At 31.5% G+C, this 22887-nt stretch overlaps 1 protein-coding gene across 12 annotated transcripts; it reads right to left on the bottom strand.

The window, feature by feature from the left end:
* Positions 1–12090: 12090 nt before the first annotated feature.
* Positions 12091–22623, bottom strand: LOC129904308 (putative disease resistance RPP13-like protein 1). 12 transcript variants are annotated; one of them, XM_055979864.1, is made up of 9 exons: positions 22519–22618; positions 18345–22433; positions 18185–18266; positions 14111–14196; positions 13638–13699; positions 13133–13277; positions 12795–12878; positions 12520–12630; positions 12091–12430 (listed from the first exon to the last, which is right to left on the bottom strand). In XM_055979864.1, the coding sequence occupies exon 2, from the start codon at positions 22422–22424 to the stop codon at positions 18375–18377; it is 4050 nt and encodes a 1349-aa protein (XP_055835839.1). In that variant the 5' UTR covers positions 22425–22433; positions 22519–22618; the 3' UTR covers positions 12091–12430; positions 12520–12630; positions 12795–12878; positions 13133–13277; positions 13638–13699; positions 14111–14196; positions 18185–18266; positions 18345–18374. The 12 variants fall into 12 exon arrangements, with proteins under 12 accessions (XP_055835839.1, XP_055835838.1, XP_055835834.1 ...); XM_055979863.1 differs by having other exon boundaries at positions 13638–14196; XM_055979859.1 differs by having other exon boundaries at positions 13133–13699.
* Between the last annotated feature and the right edge of the window lie 264 nt (positions 22624–22887).

The following is a 22887-nucleotide window of genomic DNA, read 5'->3' as shown; positions in this document are numbered from 1 at the left end:
ACTCTTCAAGTAATAATATGATCTCTATAAGTGATATTTGTCACTTTGACTCATCATACTATAGTCTTATTGACCAAAAAACCAATGTCATAATATAACTGAAAGGGAAAAGGGTATATTTGTCACTCCACTGTTAAAAAAGGTCGAATGTTATCCTCTCTGTTATATTATTGGTCCATATAATATCTTTTATGTTATGTTATTATTGATCCATATGTGTCCTTAACGTTATGTTGGTGGTGATATACATAATACATATGCTGAAGGTGTTGGTTACTTTGAATAGTGATGAAAAAGGAAGAGTTCGTGTGATGAGTTAACATGCCATTTTGTCTAAAATTGATGGGTTAACGAAAGAAAAATAAATCTAAGTCACTTTATAATATTAAGAATATATATGGACTGATAATATAATATTAAAGACATATATAAAATCAATAATATAACGAAAGACAATATTAAACTTCTTTGGATAATAAAGAAACAAATTACCCTCAATCCTAACTAAAGACATATATAAATCAATAATATAACGAAAGACAATATTAAACTTCTTTGGATAATAAAGGAACAAATTACCCTCAACCCTAACTAAAATGGTCAATAGGCCCTGCTCATCAACATGAATTTGATCATTTATGTTCAAACAATTTATTTTGCTATCTAGTATTTTGAGTTTTGATGATTTAATAAATTACGGAGCAAAAAGACCTAATCAAAGGACTTGGTCCTTAGAGTTTTGGCGGTACAGGACAAGTCAATGGAGTGGAGTTATAAAGCTGCAAGAACTGTTGTGGTTGGTGGGCACTGCAGCAGAGGCGTGAAAAGGACAACAGTCCTCGATCAATGGTATGCTACTAGGTTGTTTTTTCTATGTTATACATTGGATATATTGACAAGAAACAACCTAGTTTTCGCAATAAAAAATATTTAAAAAGCAAAAGTCATTTTTAAGGAAAAACTACTCTCATAGGCAGTGAGGGACCTGATCGAGTGTTGCAATGTCTTAAGTTATTATTTGAGTTTAGTGTCTTGTGCTCTCATGTTGTAGATCTATTCCTATGCTGTAAAGAATTATCGATCATTTCAATTTATTTCACATTGTGGTTTAATTTTGCGGCTAAAATTAGCCGAGCTGGGCTGTTGAAGTCAATATTAACTAGAGGTAGTTGATATAGTGAACAATACTAGGGTTATTGCTTTGTTTCTTATAATAAAGGAGTTACAAGGTATATAAGATTATAAGTTTAATCCTTGGTAAATACTCGAGTCTGTATTTATCAGTTGCTTGAAGCTATTATAGCTTTGTGTCTTGCAATAGAGGAATTACAAGGAGGTTTTCACGTAAATATCCGCATGATCTTTATTTTAAGCATTCACTTTTACTTTCTATTTGTTACACCTGGTAAAATTATCAAAATACCCCTAAACGAAAGAACGCTCGCACAATACATCATCCTTAACTTTTTCGATCAATTTGAGGTTGGAAAATTGATCAGGGGAAAAACTCCTCTAGAAAAGTGGTCTCGATTGAATTTTAGGCCAACAGAATCAAAAGATAATTTTTCGGACAAAAATGCAATTTCAAAGAAGTGCGCGCCAAGTCCGCTACGAATCTTGGTTCAAAAATCACCGTTGAAAATTTTTGAAAAAAAATAAACTATGAGGAAACAAGTCCGCGTCGTGCACTTGTTCCCCCACAAGCCAAATTTTTCTGTCCATATTTATTTTAAGGAGGGGTATTCCGGTATTTTTCCCACCCTCTTATACTTAATCCACGACTGATATAGGTCATTTTAGACCTTAAAAGACTTTCTAAACATTTCTAAGTCCATTCTACGCATTCTAACTAAAGACCTAGGGCTAAGGAGTGGAGAAAAGGCTAGGGTTCAAGAGATTAAAACAATTTTTTGTCAGATTGATTGTCCTATACTCATCCTAGGTATGTAAGGCTAAACTAAAACATGAAATTTGTTCTTCCATGAGCCCCATGATTGTGATAGGTTGATTTGTGAATGAATTGAGTCCCCACGATTGTGATAGGTTGAATTGTGAATGAATTGAGTCCCTATGATTGTGTTTCTTGAGAATTTTCCTTAAACTTAGCATATTTTTACATAATATTGTATAATGGATGATTTCTATGAACTTGTTCTCGAACAAATAATTTTTGACTATTTACTTCATAAATTCTAATGATATTTTGACTAATATTGGATGAATTTGATTAAGGATTGAGTCTAGAGCCTTGAACTTGTGAATGTATGATTGTGATTGAGATGTGGGCATGATGATATTTTTGATGAAACTTGATAGTCTTTGCATCTTCATTATTGAACTCAATTGAATGGTCTCAACTATATGTTGTCATAAATGATTATCCCAACTGCTCATAAATGAATGATTTGGGAATGATTGAAAGATTGATGGTCCGAAAGGATTGATTGGATAAAACTAATGAACTGATAAAAGTCCATATGAGACTTGTTGATTGGTTTGATTGGAAGATTGATTATCCGAAAGGACTGATTGGAACGAATCGATAAACTGGTAAAATTCCATATGAGACTTGTTTATTGGTTGATTGGGATTGATTATCTTATGAGCATTGAGTTTTAAAAGGAGTATCGAGCACCAAATTGGGTAAGAGTAAGTGATAACTCAATTCCAATAACTACGTAGCCAGCATATGAGAGGATTGAACCATTGAAGTCGGATGTCCCTTTTATTTTAATGTCCTGAAAAGATAGGACTTGATTGTTTGATTGGATCCTTGATTGGATGATTCGTCCTTTACCCTAGCAAAGTACTGGATGGTTGTGGCAACATCAACGTGCTTGTTATACGATCACTGACTCATAAGTGATTGTTATCGAATAAGATAAACTTCCATATAGGTCTTGATAATACTCTGATTGGATTGGATTGGATTGGATTAGATTGTATATGATTGGTCTCTGTCTAAACCTTACTCTTGCTTTAAACTTATGACATTCTGATTGAATTTCTTATCTTTCTGATTGCGATATCCGAACTGGTATTATGCTATCTTATATATGTTTCATTCTGCCATATTACATACTAGTACATTCTAGGTACTGGCGTCCATTTGGGCCTGCATCGTTTTATGATGCAGAGACAAGTAGTAGAGATCATCAACAGACGCACCGTTGAGGATCTGTTCACATTCAGCTGATTGGTGAGTCCTCCCTTGCATTCAGAGTTTACCACTTATGTTATTTTTGCTTTGAATCTAGTCTTTTTTTTTCCATTTTGATTTGAGGTAACCATGAACCTATCATTGGCACCACTTAGATAGTTGATAGAGGCTTCATAGACTAGACAGTGATGTGTTGACTGAGTACTTTTATTTTCTTAAATTGTTCTTGTCAAGCTATTTTTATGACATAGATTGGAGTTTGATTTGATGGCTCATGATCTTTCTTCCATGGGCTAGATTGTTTGGTTAGGATTGCCCACCTAATTGTCTTGTTATTTTAAGTCTTCCGCTGATTGAATGAGCGAATAGATGTGTGACTAGGCCAAGTGGTTCTCTTGGGAGCCAGTAATAATTTTTAAGTACCGACCACGTCTCGCATACCCTTCCGAGACGTGACACTGTTACTAGTTCTGTCCAGGGATCTAATCTCTTGACTGGTGGTGGATTAAGCCAACACTAACCTTTTCTTCTTATCACAAGAACTTCAAAATTTATTTTTGAAAAATGAATAGGCTGCGGACTCAATTAATATAGCACTAGCTAGCATATGGCCTAAATTCCTTCAATATTCCTGCATTGACCAAATTAAATGAATTCAATTTTCTTCCTGTAATAGTCGTATGTACTATATACTATAATTATTGTATTCCTAGCTGAATTATCTTGGAAGTATATTAAACGTGGAAAAAGGAGAAGAATTTTGTGTAGGACATTGGGCTAAGACCAAACATTCTTGACTATATAGTTATTATTATTATTATTATTATTATTATCACCATCAATTAGCTCAACCTAATTTGTGTACCTAATTAATGCTGTATAGAGTGACCAATAAATACTACATCATCATTATACTAGAAGAATACTAGTAGCTATTCCCTTCATTTTCAACTATCGTTTTAGCTCAAAAATTTATCACAAAAATAAATAAATCACGAATTCAAAGCTAAAAATTGATAATTATTTCTAATTATATCTTTAATATTATAGAGGTATACATAATATTTAATAGGAAAAATCAATCAATTTTTATTAAATATAATTAACTTGGTAAAATATAGCTGATGTTTATAATTTTCATAATCAGCATTTAAAACTACGAAAAAGAGCTTAAAACGCCCTTGAACTATTGAAAATGGTACAAAAATGTCATTCATTCATCTATTGGGCCTAAAATGCCCTTGACATCCACCTTTAGGTCCAAAAATAACCTTTAATTTAACAGAACATGACATTTTAGACCCAATAGATGAATGAGGGACATTTTTGTACCATTTCCAATAGTTCGAAGGCATTTTAGGCCCTTTTAACAAAGTTTTAATTGGTTAATTTTTTAAAACACGTGACGGCTATCTATTGGTTACAATTTAATTATTTAAAATTAATTATAAATTAAAATTTATTTAACAGAATTTTAATTAGATAATTTGAATAATTTTTTTAAACACGTGGCGGCCATCTATTGGTTAAAATTTAATTATTTAAAATTAATTATAAATTAAAATTTATTTAACTGAATTTTAATTAATTAATATGGATAATTTGTTTAAACACATGACGGTCATTTATTGGTTACAATTTAATTATTTAAAAATCAAAATTTATTTAACAAATTTTAATTAAATAATTTGAATAAATTTTTTAAACACGTGGCGTCCATCCATTGGTTACAATTTAATTATTTAAAATTAATTATAAATCAAAATTTATTTAACAAAATTTTAATTAAATAATTTTTTTAAATACGTGGTGGCCATCTATTGGTTACAATTTAATTATGTAAAATTAATTTAAAATCAAAATTTATTTAAAATAATTTTAATTAAATGATTTGAATAATTTTTTTAAACACGTGTCGGCCATCTATTGGTTATACTTTAATTATTTAAAATTAATTATAAATCAAAATTTATTTAACAGAATTTTAATTATGAAAAAGAGTCTAAAATGCCTCGAACTATTGAAAATGGTATAAAAATGTCCCTTATCCATCTATTGAGCCTCAAATGTCATTTTTCGTTAAAGAAAAGGTAATTTTTGTACCTAAAAGTGGATGTCAAAAATATTTTAGGCCCAATAAATGGATAAGAGATATTTTTGCGTCATTTTCAACAATTCTAGGATATTTTTAGATCATTTTCCGTTAAAACTAAAGCAATAATTAAAATTTGACGAAGAAGTACTAGCTAGTCATACCCCACATGTTCATTCAAGAAATAGCTAATATTCATTTCTATATATTGGTTTCTAGAGTTTTCTTTCATGTAAAATACATGTGCAATTGTCTAAAGTTCTCCTCATTAATCATTATTGTACTTGACATCAAATACAAGTAGGATGTCAAATTCAGCCGATAAAATTATTATTCATTAGAAATTTTATCTAAATATTTTTTAAAAAAATATTTTTTTAATTTGATATATGGATTACAAGCATAATATAAGAAAAAACAAATTTATTAGGTTTTTGAATAAATTATAAGAAAATAAATTTTAAATTTAAAACTTAGTAAGAATTGGACAATTTGGATTATGATTCGATTTTTAGCTCATTTATGTTCAATTTGCTTGTAATATCATATTAAATTGTGATAATAGTGTAGTTCTTTTTTTAAAATCAATATCTTTATTCAAAATCTCAATTCATTTCCCAAATTACTATTTTGAGTCAAATATAATAAATATGTATATAAAAGCTAACACAATTTTGATTATTTCTTAATTATTATTAGATCAGAAGATTAGAGCAACCGTAATCAGTGGGCACGGTTTAATGAACAGAAATATAACATGTCTAAATACAGAGTTTCTATGATCCATGAAAAAATTGTGCTCAAATTTTTAATGGTCTAACTATAAATCATAATTTAGAATTATTGACTTAAGTTGAAGTTTTATTTAGTTTGGATCTATCTTTTTTAATAAATATGAAAACTTCATAATTTATGAAAATTATAAGAACTTGCTCAATTCTTACAATCTTATTAAATGAACAAATCATATTTCATAAACAGGGTATTAGAATATTCTATGTTGCAATAAAAAAAATACACATTGTCATGCTCCTTTTATATATAAATTGCTTGCGGTTATAAAGTCTCTATTAGTTCAAATCAGAGGCGAATTTACGTAGCTTGGATGAGGTGTTATGCCACCCCTTGATCTCGGTTGAAAATCGGTATATACATGTATATTTGTATATATATATTTATAAAAAAAGTATAAATAGTAAACGTGACACCCTTAGAAATAATGAGTCTTGTGGTGTCAGTGGTTAAAATTCAGATTTACCACCGTAGGAATGCAAATTTGAACCCTGCGGTGCGGTATATTTTCTTAAAACTTTTTTTATCATACAAGACATCTGTAGCGAATTTATTGTAAAAAAAATTATGAATAAGGAGATTAGAACCCTAAGTAAAATCTTAATCAAATCAACAAAACTAGTCTAAGGGGTGAGGTTACTTCGTTCCTCAACATTTTGAATTTCATTCTCTCGAAAATTCGAGTTGCAACCAAAAAAGAAACTTGGTAGCACTCTAATCAGCTGATCCATAAGTAGCTATGAGCCTTCCAAAGTCAGTATCAGCCCAAGGATAGAATAGGCAAGCCGTTGGATGATCACGATGCACTTGCGGCTGAGGAAGAGTGTTGGTGGCACTCTCGTCTGATAGGGTGGGTTAGTGCGTATTTGTTCGAGGCGGAGACGGACAATGAAAAGACAGAAAGGAGCAAGACTCCCTCCCACCAGAAGAAAGATTGATAGCTTTCGGTAACCTAGGGTTCCATTGCGTGTGCTCGAGGTAGAAGTTTTTTTTAGGAATATGTGAATGAGAAAGCCTTACTCTCGTTTCATTCGAACATAGCCCGCAGGAGTCAAGGGGTTTTAGAGACGACTTCCAGAGATAATTAGAATTTTGTATGTAAATTTGCTACTACATATTAAGTATTATCTTGCTCTATACTAGAGTTTTTGCCATAGGTTACTATTCAAAGCAGCATCACACCAGAGATTTCAAATCCTAGATCCGCCTCTGGGCCAAACGACACTTACATAATGTGTTTTTTTTTCTTTCTAAAAATGGATTTTATTCTTGTTCTCTTATATGAATGAGAAAATTATTTTCTAAAAATTTGGATATCCACACCATTTTTATTTCTTTAGCTTTTAAACATTTTTTGATGTATAAACTAAATAATAAATAAACTAAAATGAGTACTATAACATATAAATACTTGGTTTTTTTTAGAATATTATTAAGTGTTTGAAATAGAAGAAAATAAATGAAAATTTGAAGAGTACCAATTTAAATAATATCGACCTTTAATTTTGCCTTTGTACACGTGGAATACATATGCTACTTTATTCATGTAATGGACATAATCTTTAGTTTTTAGCTAAAATTGTCCATTATTAATGGGAATAAGTCTATTTTCATCCTTTAAATATAATCTTAAGCATTTTTAGACCTTAAATTTGCTAAAGTAAAAAATTGTCTGACCTCAATCGATTCTTTGTCAATTTATTTAACAAGTTTAATCGAATTTTGATTTAAGGAAAAATGGTCAAAAATGCCCTTAAATATTTGAAATGAACAAAAATGCCCTCCGTTTATAGTTTATTTCAAAAATACCTTTATTGTTATTTGATGGGTCAAAAATGCCCCTATTATTACAAAATGGGTCAAGAATGCCCTTTTTCCGAATAAATATTTTTTTTAAGGGAAAATGATCAAAAATGCCCTTAAACTATTTGAAATGAGCAAAAATGTCCTCCATTTATAGTTTGGTTCAAAAATGTCTTTATCGTCAATACTTTGATCCAGAAATGCTCTTATTATTATTTAATGGGTCAAAAATGCCCCTATTATTACAAAATATAATAATTATCTTATTATAATTATTTTTTACCGTTATTTGAATTAAAATTAATGATGGATTTATTATGATCTTATATATATGACATATATAATTTGTTAAAACTTAGAGTACATGAAATTATTCTATTTTAATTGATAAAATGAGATTACGAAGAATAAAATAATTTTCTACATTTTTATTATTTAAAGTGGTTTAAAAAGAAAGAAAACAAGAATAGAGGTTCCTTAAAAGTAATATTTTTATAAGGAACAATATTTGTTTTTTTTTTAAATTCAGAAAAGGGCATTTTTGACCCATTTTGTAATAATAGGGGCATTTTTGACCCATTAAATAATAATAAGGGCATTTCTGGACCAAAGTATTGACAATAAAGATATTTTTGGACTAAATTATAAACGAAAGACATTTTTGACCCTTTTCCCTGATTTAAAAAAATTGACCAGCTTTGGTCTGTTTCTTGAATTTCTAACCTTTCAAAAATAAAATCGACCAAGCTTGATCAGTTATATTAAAAATATTTTTGCGGCATATTTAAACCAACGAGCTGAGTCAATTTTATATTTTCCCATTTTTGGCAAAAAAGGAAAATCGAACGAGCTCGTTCTGTTTTATTTTTAAAAATTGGAATCAAATCAATCGAGTTGGTCAGTTCGAAAGTCTATATTTTTTTCCATATTTTTAGTAGTGTTTTTGGGCAATTACCGTTAATTTTTAAGTCCATTTTTTAATTAGTTGGAGGAAAGATACTTCAGTTTAGAATATTTAAAAGACTAAACATGTCTAAGATTATATTCAAAGCCAATAGACTTGCTCTCATAAATAAGGAACAATTTTAACTAAAAACTCACATAATAACAAAATTCTAACTTTTTTTTAAACTCCCTCAGACCCATTTTATAAGATGCAACAATTATATGGAGTGTCAACAGAAAGGGATATCTTCATATGCTTTTTGAATTATGAATTATAGTATTTTTTATGTAATATTTAATTATATAAATTTTAAAAATCTATGTTCGAATTCATATCAAAAAATTGATAGTTCAACTTTCGTATCCTCAATCGTCTCACATAAAAGTGAGATGGAGATGGAGGGAATATTATTTAGTGGTTCATGTGAAACATATCTACTATTCAAAATTAAAATTAATTTGAAGTCATGAAACACAATTCTTCTTTTTCAAAATTAAAATAGGCATAGTTGTGAAATGTGTAACCAAATAGTCCTAAAACATGAGTACTTTAGTAAGAAATATAAGTTGTGTGAAACATCTTTTAAAGTAAGACATGGTCATGAAATGTTTGTTCAAACTTGTCCTAAAACAAGACTACCTTATAAGAATATTTGACTAAAATATTGGTGACTTGAAAGTTGCCTATAGCTAGTCTAGAAGTTTCTTTGTGGGAATTATAGGACAATTTTATTTGCCTTTGCCATTTTATTTTATTTTCCTTTTCCTTTTTTAAGCCTAGTCATTCCAAAGAATATTGGGTCTATTGACAATATTGAGAATGATAGCCTAAGTTGAACACAATATAGTCAAGTACTAGTTAGTGTCACATTCATACCAACAAAATAAAGGAAAAAATGATGGGGATGGGGTTGGGGTTGGGAGGGGGGTAGGAGAAAGAGAAAATTTTGCATTGTTTTGAGAATCCACACCAAAGAAAGACTTGCCAAATTGAATGTGACCCTACCACAATCAATTTTATGAAATTAAATAATCAAGTAGGATGATAATTATGGAAGCTCAGAGTTTAAATTCGAGGCGTGCAAAACATGGGGTGATTTCTTCATATTTTATAAATCTTAATGAGAAAAAAACTGGTAGATATTCAGTGAAATAATTAAAGTGCAATGCAAGTTAATTCAGTCGCTATCAACATAAAAATAGTGATATACTATGGGAGTGGAAATTTTAGGGACTAAAGCTTCAAAAAAGGGCAAAGAAATAGAAGAAGACAATTGGTTTAGTCTCTCAAAAGTCTTGATGTGCTAGTTGAGTTAGGTTTGGCTTGACCCAAATATACAATATTTACCCATTCAAACTAATTAACTCCTCTTAATTTTCATTTTTTAAAGTTTAAAAGTTGATTTTCAAGGTTAAAGAATCATTTTTTACCTAGTAGTACACATGTGATTATGTGTTATGATATATATATAGTAGGTAGTTACTTTGTGGATTATGATACTAATTAGTTACACATGATTCAATTATGACTGTTTGGTACAGAATTATGATTGTGAATTACAAAATGACTTTCTACAACTAATTACTCCTACTCAAATAGTTGAAAAAACAGCAAGTCTTGAAAGAGTTGGACCAATAGAACTTTGTTTCACCATCAAATTAAAGTTCTCTTGTATTTGTGAATTCTATAAATACACAATCATCAACTACTAATCTCAATTCATACTATTTTGTTATGCGATACTTGAGTTGAGAGTCTTTTAAAAATAACTTTTTTATCTCCACGAGATAAGGAATAAAATTTGCGTATATTCTATCTTCCTCAAACCCACAAGTAAATTTTATTGAAATTGTTATTCATTCTAGTTTGAATTGATTATACTTATGAAACTCACATAGACGGAGTTAATTGGTGTCGATAAATATACATATTACCTTTCTCGAAAAAAGAAAAAAAGAAAAAGAAACAGCCACATCCATCATTAGCTATATCATGACCTTTCAAAGCATGGTACTTATATATAAAGACCACAACAACATTAATATCAAACTTTATACACAGATACGCTAATAAAAAAAAATAGATTTCAAAATAATATATAACTTTTTTCTTTTTTTAAATACAATAGTGGAATACAGACCAGTTTGTACAAACTTCATCAATTCGTCAAGTAAGATAGCACCATGTCCAAAAATTAATCAAATTTTGGGGTAGGAATTATTCATCGTGTATTCATAATCGCACAAAAACAAGACAATTTTACCCTTGGTCGCACTGTATATATAAGCTTGTATATTTTCCTTTGATATTATAGTTTGTCTAAGCTTCTATAAAATTTTTAATTTTAAAGGAATACTACACAAAATAGATCAAGGAAGTAAACTATTTACTTAAATTGGACCAACCCCAACTTATTTATCTTGATTGGACCAAAGGCCCAAAGTAATTACAACAGTGCCTCGCCCCTTCTTCGCGTGACCATACTCATTTCTGTCTTCACGTGACCTTCATGATACTGTTAGAGTATATATATATATATATATACTATGATGGTATCAAAAAATAATTGAGTAGTGTTTTTGCTTCAATGTTTTTTCCTTTATGATACTATCAGAGTATATATACACTCATATATACTCTGATAGTATCAAAAAGTAATTTGACAGTTTATCTAGTGATTAGTTGTTTTTTTCTCCTTGATAACAACAGAGTATATATATACTCTGAAAGTATCAAGGACAGTTAAACATTTTCACTGTAGTGTTATTAAGACTTTGATACCTTCATGATACTGTCAAAGTATATATATATATACCATGATAGTATCAAGAAATAATTGAGCAGTTTTTCACTGCAATGTTTTTCCCTTCATAATACTATTAGAGTATATATATATACTCTGATTGTATCAAACAGTAATTGAGCAGTGTCATTCACTGCAGTGTTTTTTCTTTAATGACGCACGCAAACTAGTTGATTTTTCTTTATGACGTGCGTGAATTCCTTTTTGGGGTAAGAAAGTAATGGAACACCTAATGATAAATAATTTTCCTTTTTGGGATATAATAATCATTATCCCTAATTTTAATTAGTTTTAAAAGAAGTACTATGTGGTTTAGATAGTTTAATTCTTTGTAAGTACAATACAACTAGTTTTAAGTAATACAACTATTTTGCTTTCTTTTGTAACATAAGAAGTTAAGAGGAAAATGATGTGTATTTCTTTTGTCAATAACTACTGTCAAATAAGATCTAAACATCAACTATTGTTATGGTGTGTAACAATAACAATCACAATAAAGAGGTCCAACTTGTCTTTCGTAATTACACTTAAACTAATTTCACTTGTAATCTAAATCCTGAACATTCTTAAGGACTACATAACAATATTTGTTGCTTCACCTTAACTAAGATCATATGCAGAACTTGGAAATAATATCACTTACTATATATACATACAAAATAAAATTCCATCTGGTGTTTCAAACTCGTGCACAACAGAGTAATAAGGAGGATGGAAGTATTATCAAACTCGTGGACGCACCATCTGGACATACCAACTTGACCTTGTAACACTGCTGGTCTAAATGCAGGTTCAGCATTTCAAGCCAAACGTTTAAAGCAATCATTTTTTGACCTGATACAAACCACAGCAGTTAAATTACTCAAAACACAAAATAAAAGAAAAGTGAAATTCCAGAGAAAAGAGAAAGTACTATTCTTCACCTACACTCTGTGGACAGATCACAGTTGAGCTGATATTTGTCTATTCAATAGAGAATTTCGGCAATATTGACAGAAAGAAGCTGGAATAGCTTACAAAATGTTGCCAAAAACCTGACAGATAGAAAAAAGATGATTAAGTTGAGATCAACTAATAAAGTTAAGATTGTGCTTAGGCTTTTAGATGTTAAGTGATGGTAAGACAAACTTTCTGTCTCGTGTGCCTTTGAACTCTCTCAGTAGAAATATCAAAGATCAAGAGTTAATATGTGCATTACTCTAAAGTCTAAACCATCTCCTCCTACTTCAATCCACGAAGCAATACGTCCAGGTTGAACAACGAAGAAAAGGTTGAACAACTCCTACAATGACAACGGATCAACGAACAAGTCAAGTTAACAGACAAGAAAGGAGAATTCCACAGAATTAAATTATATGGACAGTAAATTGCAACAAACGCGTTAAGACTACATCATATTTTGAACAGATTATATGCATCAGCTAAAACTAGAAGAATTAATAAAAGATGATTCTTTCTTGGTTATGCTGTCAGCTACTACTGCAATATAAGCATCTAGGCAACTGAAACATGAGTAAATCATTTTTGTTATCAAACCTTGAATTTGTTCCGAGTAGGATACACTTCCTGGCCTTTCCCCTAGTTTTGAGGTCCCACTTGAGGTTGAGTAGTGGAAATAATTTGAAGGAAACTTCATAATCTCCAAAGTTATCAGCTTACTGTTTATATCTTCGGCAAATTTCTGAATATCCAAAACAAGAAACTGATGTTTTAACAATTGTGCTAAAAATCCAAATACTGACAAAAGTAATGTTTTAGCTATTGTGATTAAGATCCAAATACTATGAACACCCGGGTGACATATTTACCAATGTAAATGGTAAAAGATTTGTAGTACAGAAACAGCCTCTGACAGAAATGCAAGGTAAGGCTGCGTACAATGGACCCTTGTGGTCAGACCCTTTCTCGTACCTTGCGCATAGCGAGAGCTTAGTGCACCGGGCTGCCCTTTTTTTGTGCTATCAACCTTCTAGAGCAAATTATCAATTCTAACCTACACTAGGTTTCTTGTACAATGTCTTAGAGCAAGTTTAAAGATTACATTAGTTGCAAGAAGATGCTAAGCTCCACACAGTGGCAATAGATGATCCACACTGTTCAACACTAATAAAAAAAACAAGATGAATTAACAAACAAGGAGAAGGAATGTAAACAGATACCAAAAAGTTGAGATGTAGACAGTTGAGCATGATAAAAAAAAAGAGCTCCAGCCTTAGGAGAACCAACAACTTCACACTCTTTCAAATTTGAAAGTTGGATAGGTGCCTCCAAACTGAGTTCAGGCCATTTTGAAAATTGTCAATCTTGTCAGAAAAGAAAGATTTTCAGGCAACTTCCCAATCAACTTGGGGAAATCTTCAATTGCAAAGTTTCTCAAGTATAGGGAAAAAAATTGTTAAGTTGATATCCAAAAATCATAACCTGTATTTTGCTGATGCTTTTAGTTGTTAATTGTTGGGGATCAAACTTTTTATATCTTTGATAGATAGAAAACAAACTTTGTGTCTTGTATACCTTTGAATTCTATTAGAGGATGCATTCATGAGTGAGCATGTGAATTACTCTAAAACCTCCTTTCTCCTTAGTCCTTGATCAACTCACTGAAAAAGGGAAAGAACAAGAATACATGAAGTTCTATTCAGATGAAAGTTCAAACAATACAAGAACTAAATGGTGAGTGATATAACAAGAACTTGTTTCTAGATACGTGTGTTGCTCGTGTGTCCTATATAATTTTTTATAGATCTGTTAGAAGCCACTTCTATAAAAATATACGTGTAATAAGTAATAAAATGCAACAATTACAAAATTAATCTATAAAAGTTTGATAAGAAACATACACCAAATGAGTGACGTATTTTAATGTTTAAAATAAGTTTGTTTTACGGAACCAATAAAGTCACAAGTGGCTAATTTGAGCCAAAATAAAAATACAGACTTACTACAATTAGAAATTCATAGAAAATTAAATCAAAGAGGTCTAATAAAGATAAAACACATAAATAAATAGAGGAAAAAAATATGATACACGTCTTTCTTAAGACTCTAATCATAATAATATTGATGGAAAAAAAAATACAAAATCAATACATAATTTTTCAAGTTTTTGTCGACACCTTATCACACAACCAATCAAAATTCAAGAGCCCTCCTCATCGATTCAAATCAAACAGCAGAATAATGATATGAGTGTTTTACCACTTTAACTTTAGAATGAAAAAGGTTAACCTTGAGTATGGTTATCTTGAAACAAAAAATATGAATTTATATAGATAAAAATGGAGGAATACCAAAAGATATCTTAAGGTTATAAATTAAATATTTGGAGGTTATGATTATGAAAAAGATGAGAGTAATAGTTGTTGACACCCAATTTTGACCATCCACAACGCAAATTAGCTATCGAGTTTCTTTGAATTCGAACATTTTGAAATAATTAGCTTTTATAAAAAACAAAAATATTTTCATATTATTCTTAACTATTTTTATCTTTTTATAAATTTTAGTATAATATACATATTTCTATATATTTGATTAATATTTATGTGGTTATTCGAAAATCACTTCAAAAGATTTTATTTTTTACTAAATACAATGTTAGTTAGGTTAGTTTAATTATAGTTTGCATTTTTGAAAATTTTAGTTTTTTCTAAAAAAAAATAAAAAAATCTCAAACTCCCACATCGAAAATTGTATGAAAATTTAAAATTTTTGGAGCCTATATAAAGGTTCATATTCTTATTAAGAAGAGAAGAAGAGGGAGGTTCTTTAACCACTCCAAAGTTAGAAATTTTCTTAACTTGGCTAGGATTTTGGACTCTTGTCCTAGCCTAAAAGTTGTAAAAAAAATTTAGCTTTCAATCTATATTTTTCTTCAAGGAAAGTAGAAGATTAAAGTCAAAATTTAGGCTAAGAACAGTGTTCTTATAACATCGAACCCACGAAGGTTTGAGTCTAAATTTTTTATCTTTTTTTTTTGTAGATTGGAGTTCCATCAAGCTTTTGGGTGGTGGTGAAGTTGTCTTCCGCTCATCGTCTTCAGTCTCGGCCCGAAAAGAGGTAAAATCTTTTTTTAGCTTTATTTTATTTAATTATTTCATGTTTTATGTTTAGTTGATTTGTAGTCTCGTTTCTTTTTAGTTAGCATTTATTAAAAATAATTAGATTAATGATAGAAATTTCTTATAGTTAGCATGTGTTAGGATTAATTAGCTATCATTTGTTAGGATTATTTCATGAAAGCTCTTAGTTTTGTCAATTATTTTTTCAAGTAGCTTTCTTTGACAATATAGATTTTCATGTTTTTATTTTTTTTCTTTTAACATGATTTAGATAACAAAATATGCTTAAAGTTGTTATGTAATTAGAACTTTCATGGCCTAATTGATTTAATTCTTTCTTTAAAATTGAGCTAGTTAGCATGTTATTAGTCACTTATAGGATGACCATCAATTTAATAATTTAACATATCATGATATATTCTTTGGTTTAGTTTAAAATGAGTAGATGCTTATGTAATTTTATTTTGGTGCATGTGATATCGATTTGAGTCCATCTTTGGACTCCATCCTTGCATATTGTTGAGTTTTGAGTCTCTCATCATCTTGCTCAAATTGTTGAAAAGTTGATACATGGAAAGGAAGGTAATATTCATGATTTTAATATTGATATTGGGTTATATACACGGAATACATACGGAAAATAATGTTGTATACACAGTATACAGTGTATATACAGTCTTATATATAGTGATATACAGTGATATACAACAGATACAGAGAAAAAACACTATATACAATGTATATACAGTAGATACAGGGAATAAACATGGTATACAGTGTATAACAGTCTGATATACAGTGATGCACAGTGATATACAGTAGATACAGGGAACAAACAGGTGGTATACAGTGTGTATATAGTTTGATATACAGAAATAATATTGTATACACTATATATAGTGTATATGCAGTCCGATATACAGTGTATATACAGCTGCGATATACTGTGAAATTGTGCTTAAGACCCAAAACGCAGATGACCCAACAGCTTAGTCCAGGCGTACAGAAACTAAGTGTCGGACAATATTTTCATGTGTTATTTATTGTTTATTTGTATCGATTTGGGTTGTAATAATTTATTTACTTATGTTATTTATGTTTGCTTAGATATTAATTTTAACTTGTTTTAACTTAATTAGATTCCCCTAAAGATAAACCAATTCATGTTAATTTACTCTTTAAATGATTTTCTACCTTTGCTTAGTCATTTAATAAACTTTTTATGTTTTCTTTTTTATACGCATGTATATTATTTTCAAAGGTTTAAATTTGATCATTTTTCTTAAAAAAAAAGAAAAAAAATAATTTTAGAGTCTTCGCTTCCTTTTAAATTAATATTTTCAAAAGTTAGTCAAATAAATTTTCAAATCGTCGAATAACCGCGCGTTAGCGGCCACTTTGAATGCTTAACACCTTCTCAAAGTGGAAATAAGAACCTCGTACCTTTTTCTCTGAATTTTTAAGACTTAAATCTTTTAGGGTCTTTTAAATTAAGTTTTCTTAATTTCTTTAAGAAAATTAAGTGGCGACTCCTCTTTTCTAAAATTGATTTTTCTCTAAAAAGTTGAAATTAATTTTAAACCGTCTATTTCCGACATAACAATAGGTATTAAGAGTAGCTATAAGTAATTAGATATGAGCTATGAATATGAATATGGTATTAAGAGTAGCTATATGTAATTAGATATGAGCTATGAATATGAATATCTAAAGAAAAAATAATAAATAAATAAATAAAGGGAAAAAAGAGTAGAACTAATAACAACCAATTTTATGAGGATTTTGAGTTGTTTTATTTGAGGCATAGAACGGTTTAGTGATGGTTTTTTGCCTTCTAAATATTAAGTTGATGAATTAATCAAAATAATAAGGGAAATGACAATTAATTAGGGGACTGTACATTAGTTGAAAAATAATTATATAAAAAAATTAAAAATGTAATTAATTTAGTTTTTAAAAGGATAGAAATCTCTTTACGGATATTTTTATCTTTCATTTTTTAACTTAACATCTTTCTCTTTTAAATTTTAACGTAATTTAATATAATATAGTAATTAATATAACAATATTATGATATGATTACAATTTAATTTGCAAGAAAATGAATAGCCATAGTAGGCAAAGAGACTAATTAATTTTTTTAAAATTAAATTTATTTTAATTCTACTATAAATTTTAATTGGATATAAGTACAATTAATCTTCATAAAAGTTAAATATGCAAAAATATAAATTGGTGGACAAATAAGTAATAATAATATAATAATAAAAAAAAAGAAAAATATTTTTTTTTGGTATAAAATTTGGTATAGTGGGTTAGAATTGAGATCCGAATGAATCATCCTTTCCACGGAGGTAAATCTTTGCCTGCTAGGCAAGAGGATAGCAAGTTCCATTTATCCTAAATTCATGTTTGTGTTGGAGATGCCCTTAAAGATTACTAGTTCATTATATTACATTGAGCTATTTGGTATTCCGAAGCAAATAATTTCAATTCCTACATATACAACCAGCTTTCGTTTTATTACCTTTTTCGCTGTCATCTAAAATTAAATTCATTCCGATCCAAAGATGATTCCTCAGCTTCACAGTAGCAATAGACGCTTTGTGCTGCTTAAGGATTTAACAAAGGAAAAGAATTAACAAGCAAGAAAAGGGAAGTGAACAAAAAGTAAAGAATTAACTTACAATTTATAGGAGCATCATTTCTTTTAATCATTAGTGGGATTCCCCATCAATATGAATGGTGGGAATATTTGCAATTTTTGGCCAGTAATCACCCTTGTCAAATTTTAGGAGTGGTTTGAGCAATGGACACTCGGAAATAAATAGTTTAGAGATGGAAGGAGGCATCCCTTTTACTGGAAGAGATTGGAGATTAGGACAAAAAAATATGTACAGCTCAGAGAGAGAGGAGGGCATCCCCGATTCGGGAAGAGATTGGAGATTAGGACAAAAAAATATGTACAGCTCAGAGAGAGAGGAGGGCATCCCCGATTCGGGAAGAGATTGGAGATTAGGACACTCAAAAATTCTCAGCAGAGAGAGAGAGGAGGGCATCCCCGATTCGGAAAGAGATTGGAGATTAGGGCAATTCTGGATGTCTAGACGTCGAAGCCATGTGAGACGCTGAAGACCTTCTGCTGGTAGTGAATGGAGGTCAGGAAGGTTATGCAATGTTAGCTCAGAAAGAGAGGAGGGAAGCCCTTCTTCCAGCAGTGACTGAATTTGAGGTATCTTACGAGTATATAGATATTCAAGAGAGGTGAGTTTTTTGAGAAGTTGGCTGCTTAATGTATTCATATTAGATATGCTAAGCCTTTGAATAGAGCAAGGCAACTCCCAGTTTTCACCAGCAAGATCACTGCCATCATGGAAGATGATTAACTCTTCGAGACGGGGGAGTCTCTGTAAACGCCACTGCTTTAGGCCATTCACCAGTTTCTTGCAATCGCAGATATCAAGGACTTGTAAATTGAAGGGCAATCCTCCTTCAGGAAAGGACTCTATTTCTGGACAGTTATTCAGTGTCAGTTCCTTAAGAGATGGAAGGAGTTCATGCATATGCTCTGGCAGAGACTTCAGCTTCTTGCATTCGTGAATTTGCAATGACGTCATCTGAGTCCCACATGCCACTGAAAGCATTTCAAGATTCCCACAATCACGAATAGAGAGTTTTTCAGTCCCAGTACGAATCAAAAGCCTTGGGCTGCGGCACCGCTCTACCCTCAAAACGCGTGCTCTTGGAAACAACTCAGGTGATATATCATCTATAGAATCACATTTACGCAGTTCTAAATGCTCCAGAAACATGTTAGAAATGATCTCACTGACTGGCGTCTCCAATTTCAATTTCCCACAACCATATATACGTAGATTCTTCAAAGTATTTGACAGTCTGCTAATAGGTAAGGAGGTAAGAAACTTACAATCAGTAATAGATAATTCAACAATCTGCTTCATTCCCTCAAGTTGAGATGTAAACAGTTGAGCATCATCAAAAACAACTCCAACCTTAGGACAACCAACAACGTCAAACCTTTTCAAATTTGAAAGTTGGATAGGTGTCTCCAAACTGAGTTCAGGGCATTTTAAAATTCTCAATCCCATCAGAGAAGAAAGATTTTGAGGCAACTTTCCAATCAACTTGGGGCAATCTTCAATTGAAAGCTCCTCAAGTATCGGGAATTCTCCCTTCCCCAGTACATGCCACTGCTTCCACTCCGGCATCTCTGCAAAGCCAAGCTTCTCAAGGGAGTTAAATGGCTTTTTGGAGGACGAACTACCATAGAACTCTTCAGTCACCTCTGTTATTCGATGCATCCCTCTAATAGTAAGGAATTTCAAAGAAGGAAGCCGTCCCAGTGCTGGCAAGGAATCACAATCCTTGCAGTTGCTAAGAGACAATTCTATTAGCTTATGAAATGAATGATCAGCTAGCCAATTTGGAAATTTTGTCCCTCTATATCCGGCGATTCGGAGTCCTTTTATGTTGAGATTTGGTTGTAGCTCATCAAGTATGTCTCTTTCAGTTTGTGAATTGTCAGCAATACTTCCGCTCCACTCCAAATATAACCTTTCAACATGTTCCTTTTCCCTCATGTTTGCCTTCAGAGCTTCCCTTTTATCAACCACATTTTGCAACTCTGTAATTGATAGAGATCCATACAAGTCATGTACTTCACCCATATCTTCGATTCTCAAACTACTGCAACCAGTAAGATGAAACTTAGCTCCAACTAGCATATGAAGGCTTTTCAACTTGCTTGGATGTAGCGGTGTCTTCAAGAGAGAAGTGTCGCTTATGTCAAGGCGACACAAATTTATTAGCTTTTCCATCTGTAGCGGTAGCTCCTCAAGACAACGACAATTTGACAGGATAAGTGTCTCTAAGTTGTACAGTACACAAATTGAATCTGGCAACTTTTTTATCCGTGTCCAAGACAGGTCCAAAAATCTTAGGTGCTTTAACTTGATAAACAAGTCATCTGGCAACTCCTTTATGTGATGATAATGAGACAATGATAGTGCCCTCAAAGACGTTAGTCTTGGTAATATGTTGTGCATCACCCTCTTGCTTAGAGTAAAAATACCGCGCTGGATACTGATGGGAAGCAATGTCCTCAATTGCTCCAATTTGTTGAGGGTTTTCAGTTTACCAAAATCACCATAACCCATTGAATATGACAAGTGTCGAGTTCGTTCCAACATATGAGATGCATCAATGTCTTCCAACCTGATACACAGATTTGAAGATGCAATTTGGGCCAAATCATTGACAAGGTCATGCATTAAGAATTCCCCTGGATTCCATCCAGAAGACTCTTGGACCCTTTCAAACAATGATCTCGATCTCAACTCGAGAAAGTATTGCTTAGCTGAATCCAACTGCTGTACGAGACCATTAGCAATCCACAGGTGAATAACTTGCTCTTTGCAAAATAGATAATCTTTCGGATATATTGCACAAAAAGCAAAACACCGCTTCAAATGTACAGGAAGATCATTGTAGCTCAACATCAACGCTGGTAAGATTCCATTTGAATGAGGTGGCAGCTCCCATATTTTACTTCTTAAAATGTCTCTCCACTCATCCACCTCTGATTTGGAGCGTAAAATGCCAGCAAGTGCCTTTAGAGCTAATGGCAATCCTTTGCACTTGTGTGCAATTTGTTTTCCAACTTCTTCAAGTTTTGGATGTTCCTCAGGATCCCTATTTTCTAATGAATGTCGCTTGAATAGAGCCCAAGAGACTTCACTAGACAGAGTCCCCACATTGATTGCCCCACTACCCATCATCAAGGCAACGCTCTCCTTACGTGTCGTCACAATGATCTTACTTCCTATATCTCCTTGTACAAAAAGATTTCTCAAATCATCCCACTCTTTATAGATGACATTCCACACATCATCTAGGACAATAAGAAATTTTTTTCCCTTTAAGCTTTCCTTCAATTTGACTTGAAGTTGATTCAGATTGTTATCAACGTTTAAGAAACCAATTTCCTGAAGTAACTCCTTTGTTATTCTGAGAATATCATATGGTTCAGACACACAAGTCCAAGCTTTCAAATCAAAATGTTTTTTCACACTCTCATCATTGTAAACAGCTTTAGCAAGTGTTGTCTTTCCGATCCCAGGCAGTCCAACAATAGGAATTACTGTCAAATTTTTACTAATCGCATCATCAGATACTAAACTCCCCAACAATTCCTCTATTTCACTCTGCCTACCTAAGATATCAGATTCATCAACCACAGAAGTTGAAAATTCCCTTTTTTCTTGTTTACCCGAATCAAGATACTTTGTTAGATCAAGGCGACCAATTTGCTTTTCCAACTCCTCCAATGTTTCAATATTTTCTTCCAACTTCTCCTTTATGTTACGAAAAAAATCATCACTCAAGCACAGGTTGTGGTCACTTACCTGCGAGTTGCTTGTTTCTCCAAGATTTTGATGCTGATCTTCCACCTTTAGTCTCATAACTTCATAATTGACTTCTTCTATTAAGTTTTCAGCGCTGTCCACAGCATCTTGAAGTTCATTAAGCCACTGGCTCACGTATGGATTTGATGCTTGCTTATTCTCTGCATCACTTAGCACGGCCTGAAGGCCAAGCAAAGTCATCTTCAACCTCCTTAAGAGCCGAACATCACGCTTGTCCCTATGAAACATGTTGAGCAGATCACCCTGAGGAGCAAGCCTATCAAAGAGAACATTCAAAGATGAAGAGAGAAATGCACCACCAACTGCTAAGCCAATTTCCATTTCTGAAACCTGAAAAACAAAACAAAGAGGAATCACAAAATGGACAAGATGGAATTTACTAGTAAGAGATTGAATGATAGAGCAATATACTGACAGTCTGCTTAAGTTTGCAAATACTATACCAATAACTATCTTATCTCTTTGGTGAAAGAGAGAAAAGATAAACCAACTTTATTCTCTTTTCAAAATGATTTCAACTTTTAAATAAAGTGGTAGGTGTGCTATCATATCATGAAACTTGTCTCATCACAAATAATTAGATGAATCACTAATTAATTTCTCAAATAACCAGTCGATTAATGATTCTTATCACAAACGGTCACTTAATTTTATTTTGTAACACAAAAATTACTCAGTGATTGTCATTACACCTACAAGTAAATACGTTTAGGGCGCTTACTTTATAACAAGGTTCTGAAATTTGTTCCCTTTCCATAGTTAATTTACTAGTTCTGAAACACGT

Source organism: Solanum dulcamara, chromosome 9 (assembly GCF_947179165.1).
Source record: "Solanum dulcamara chromosome 9, daSolDulc1.2, whole genome shotgun sequence".
In the NCBI taxonomy this organism is placed as follows: Eukaryota; Viridiplantae; Streptophyta; class Magnoliopsida; order Solanales; family Solanaceae; genus Solanum; species Solanum dulcamara.
Note: the sequence above shows the minus strand (reverse complement) of the source record. Positions and strands in the feature narration are given on the sequence as shown.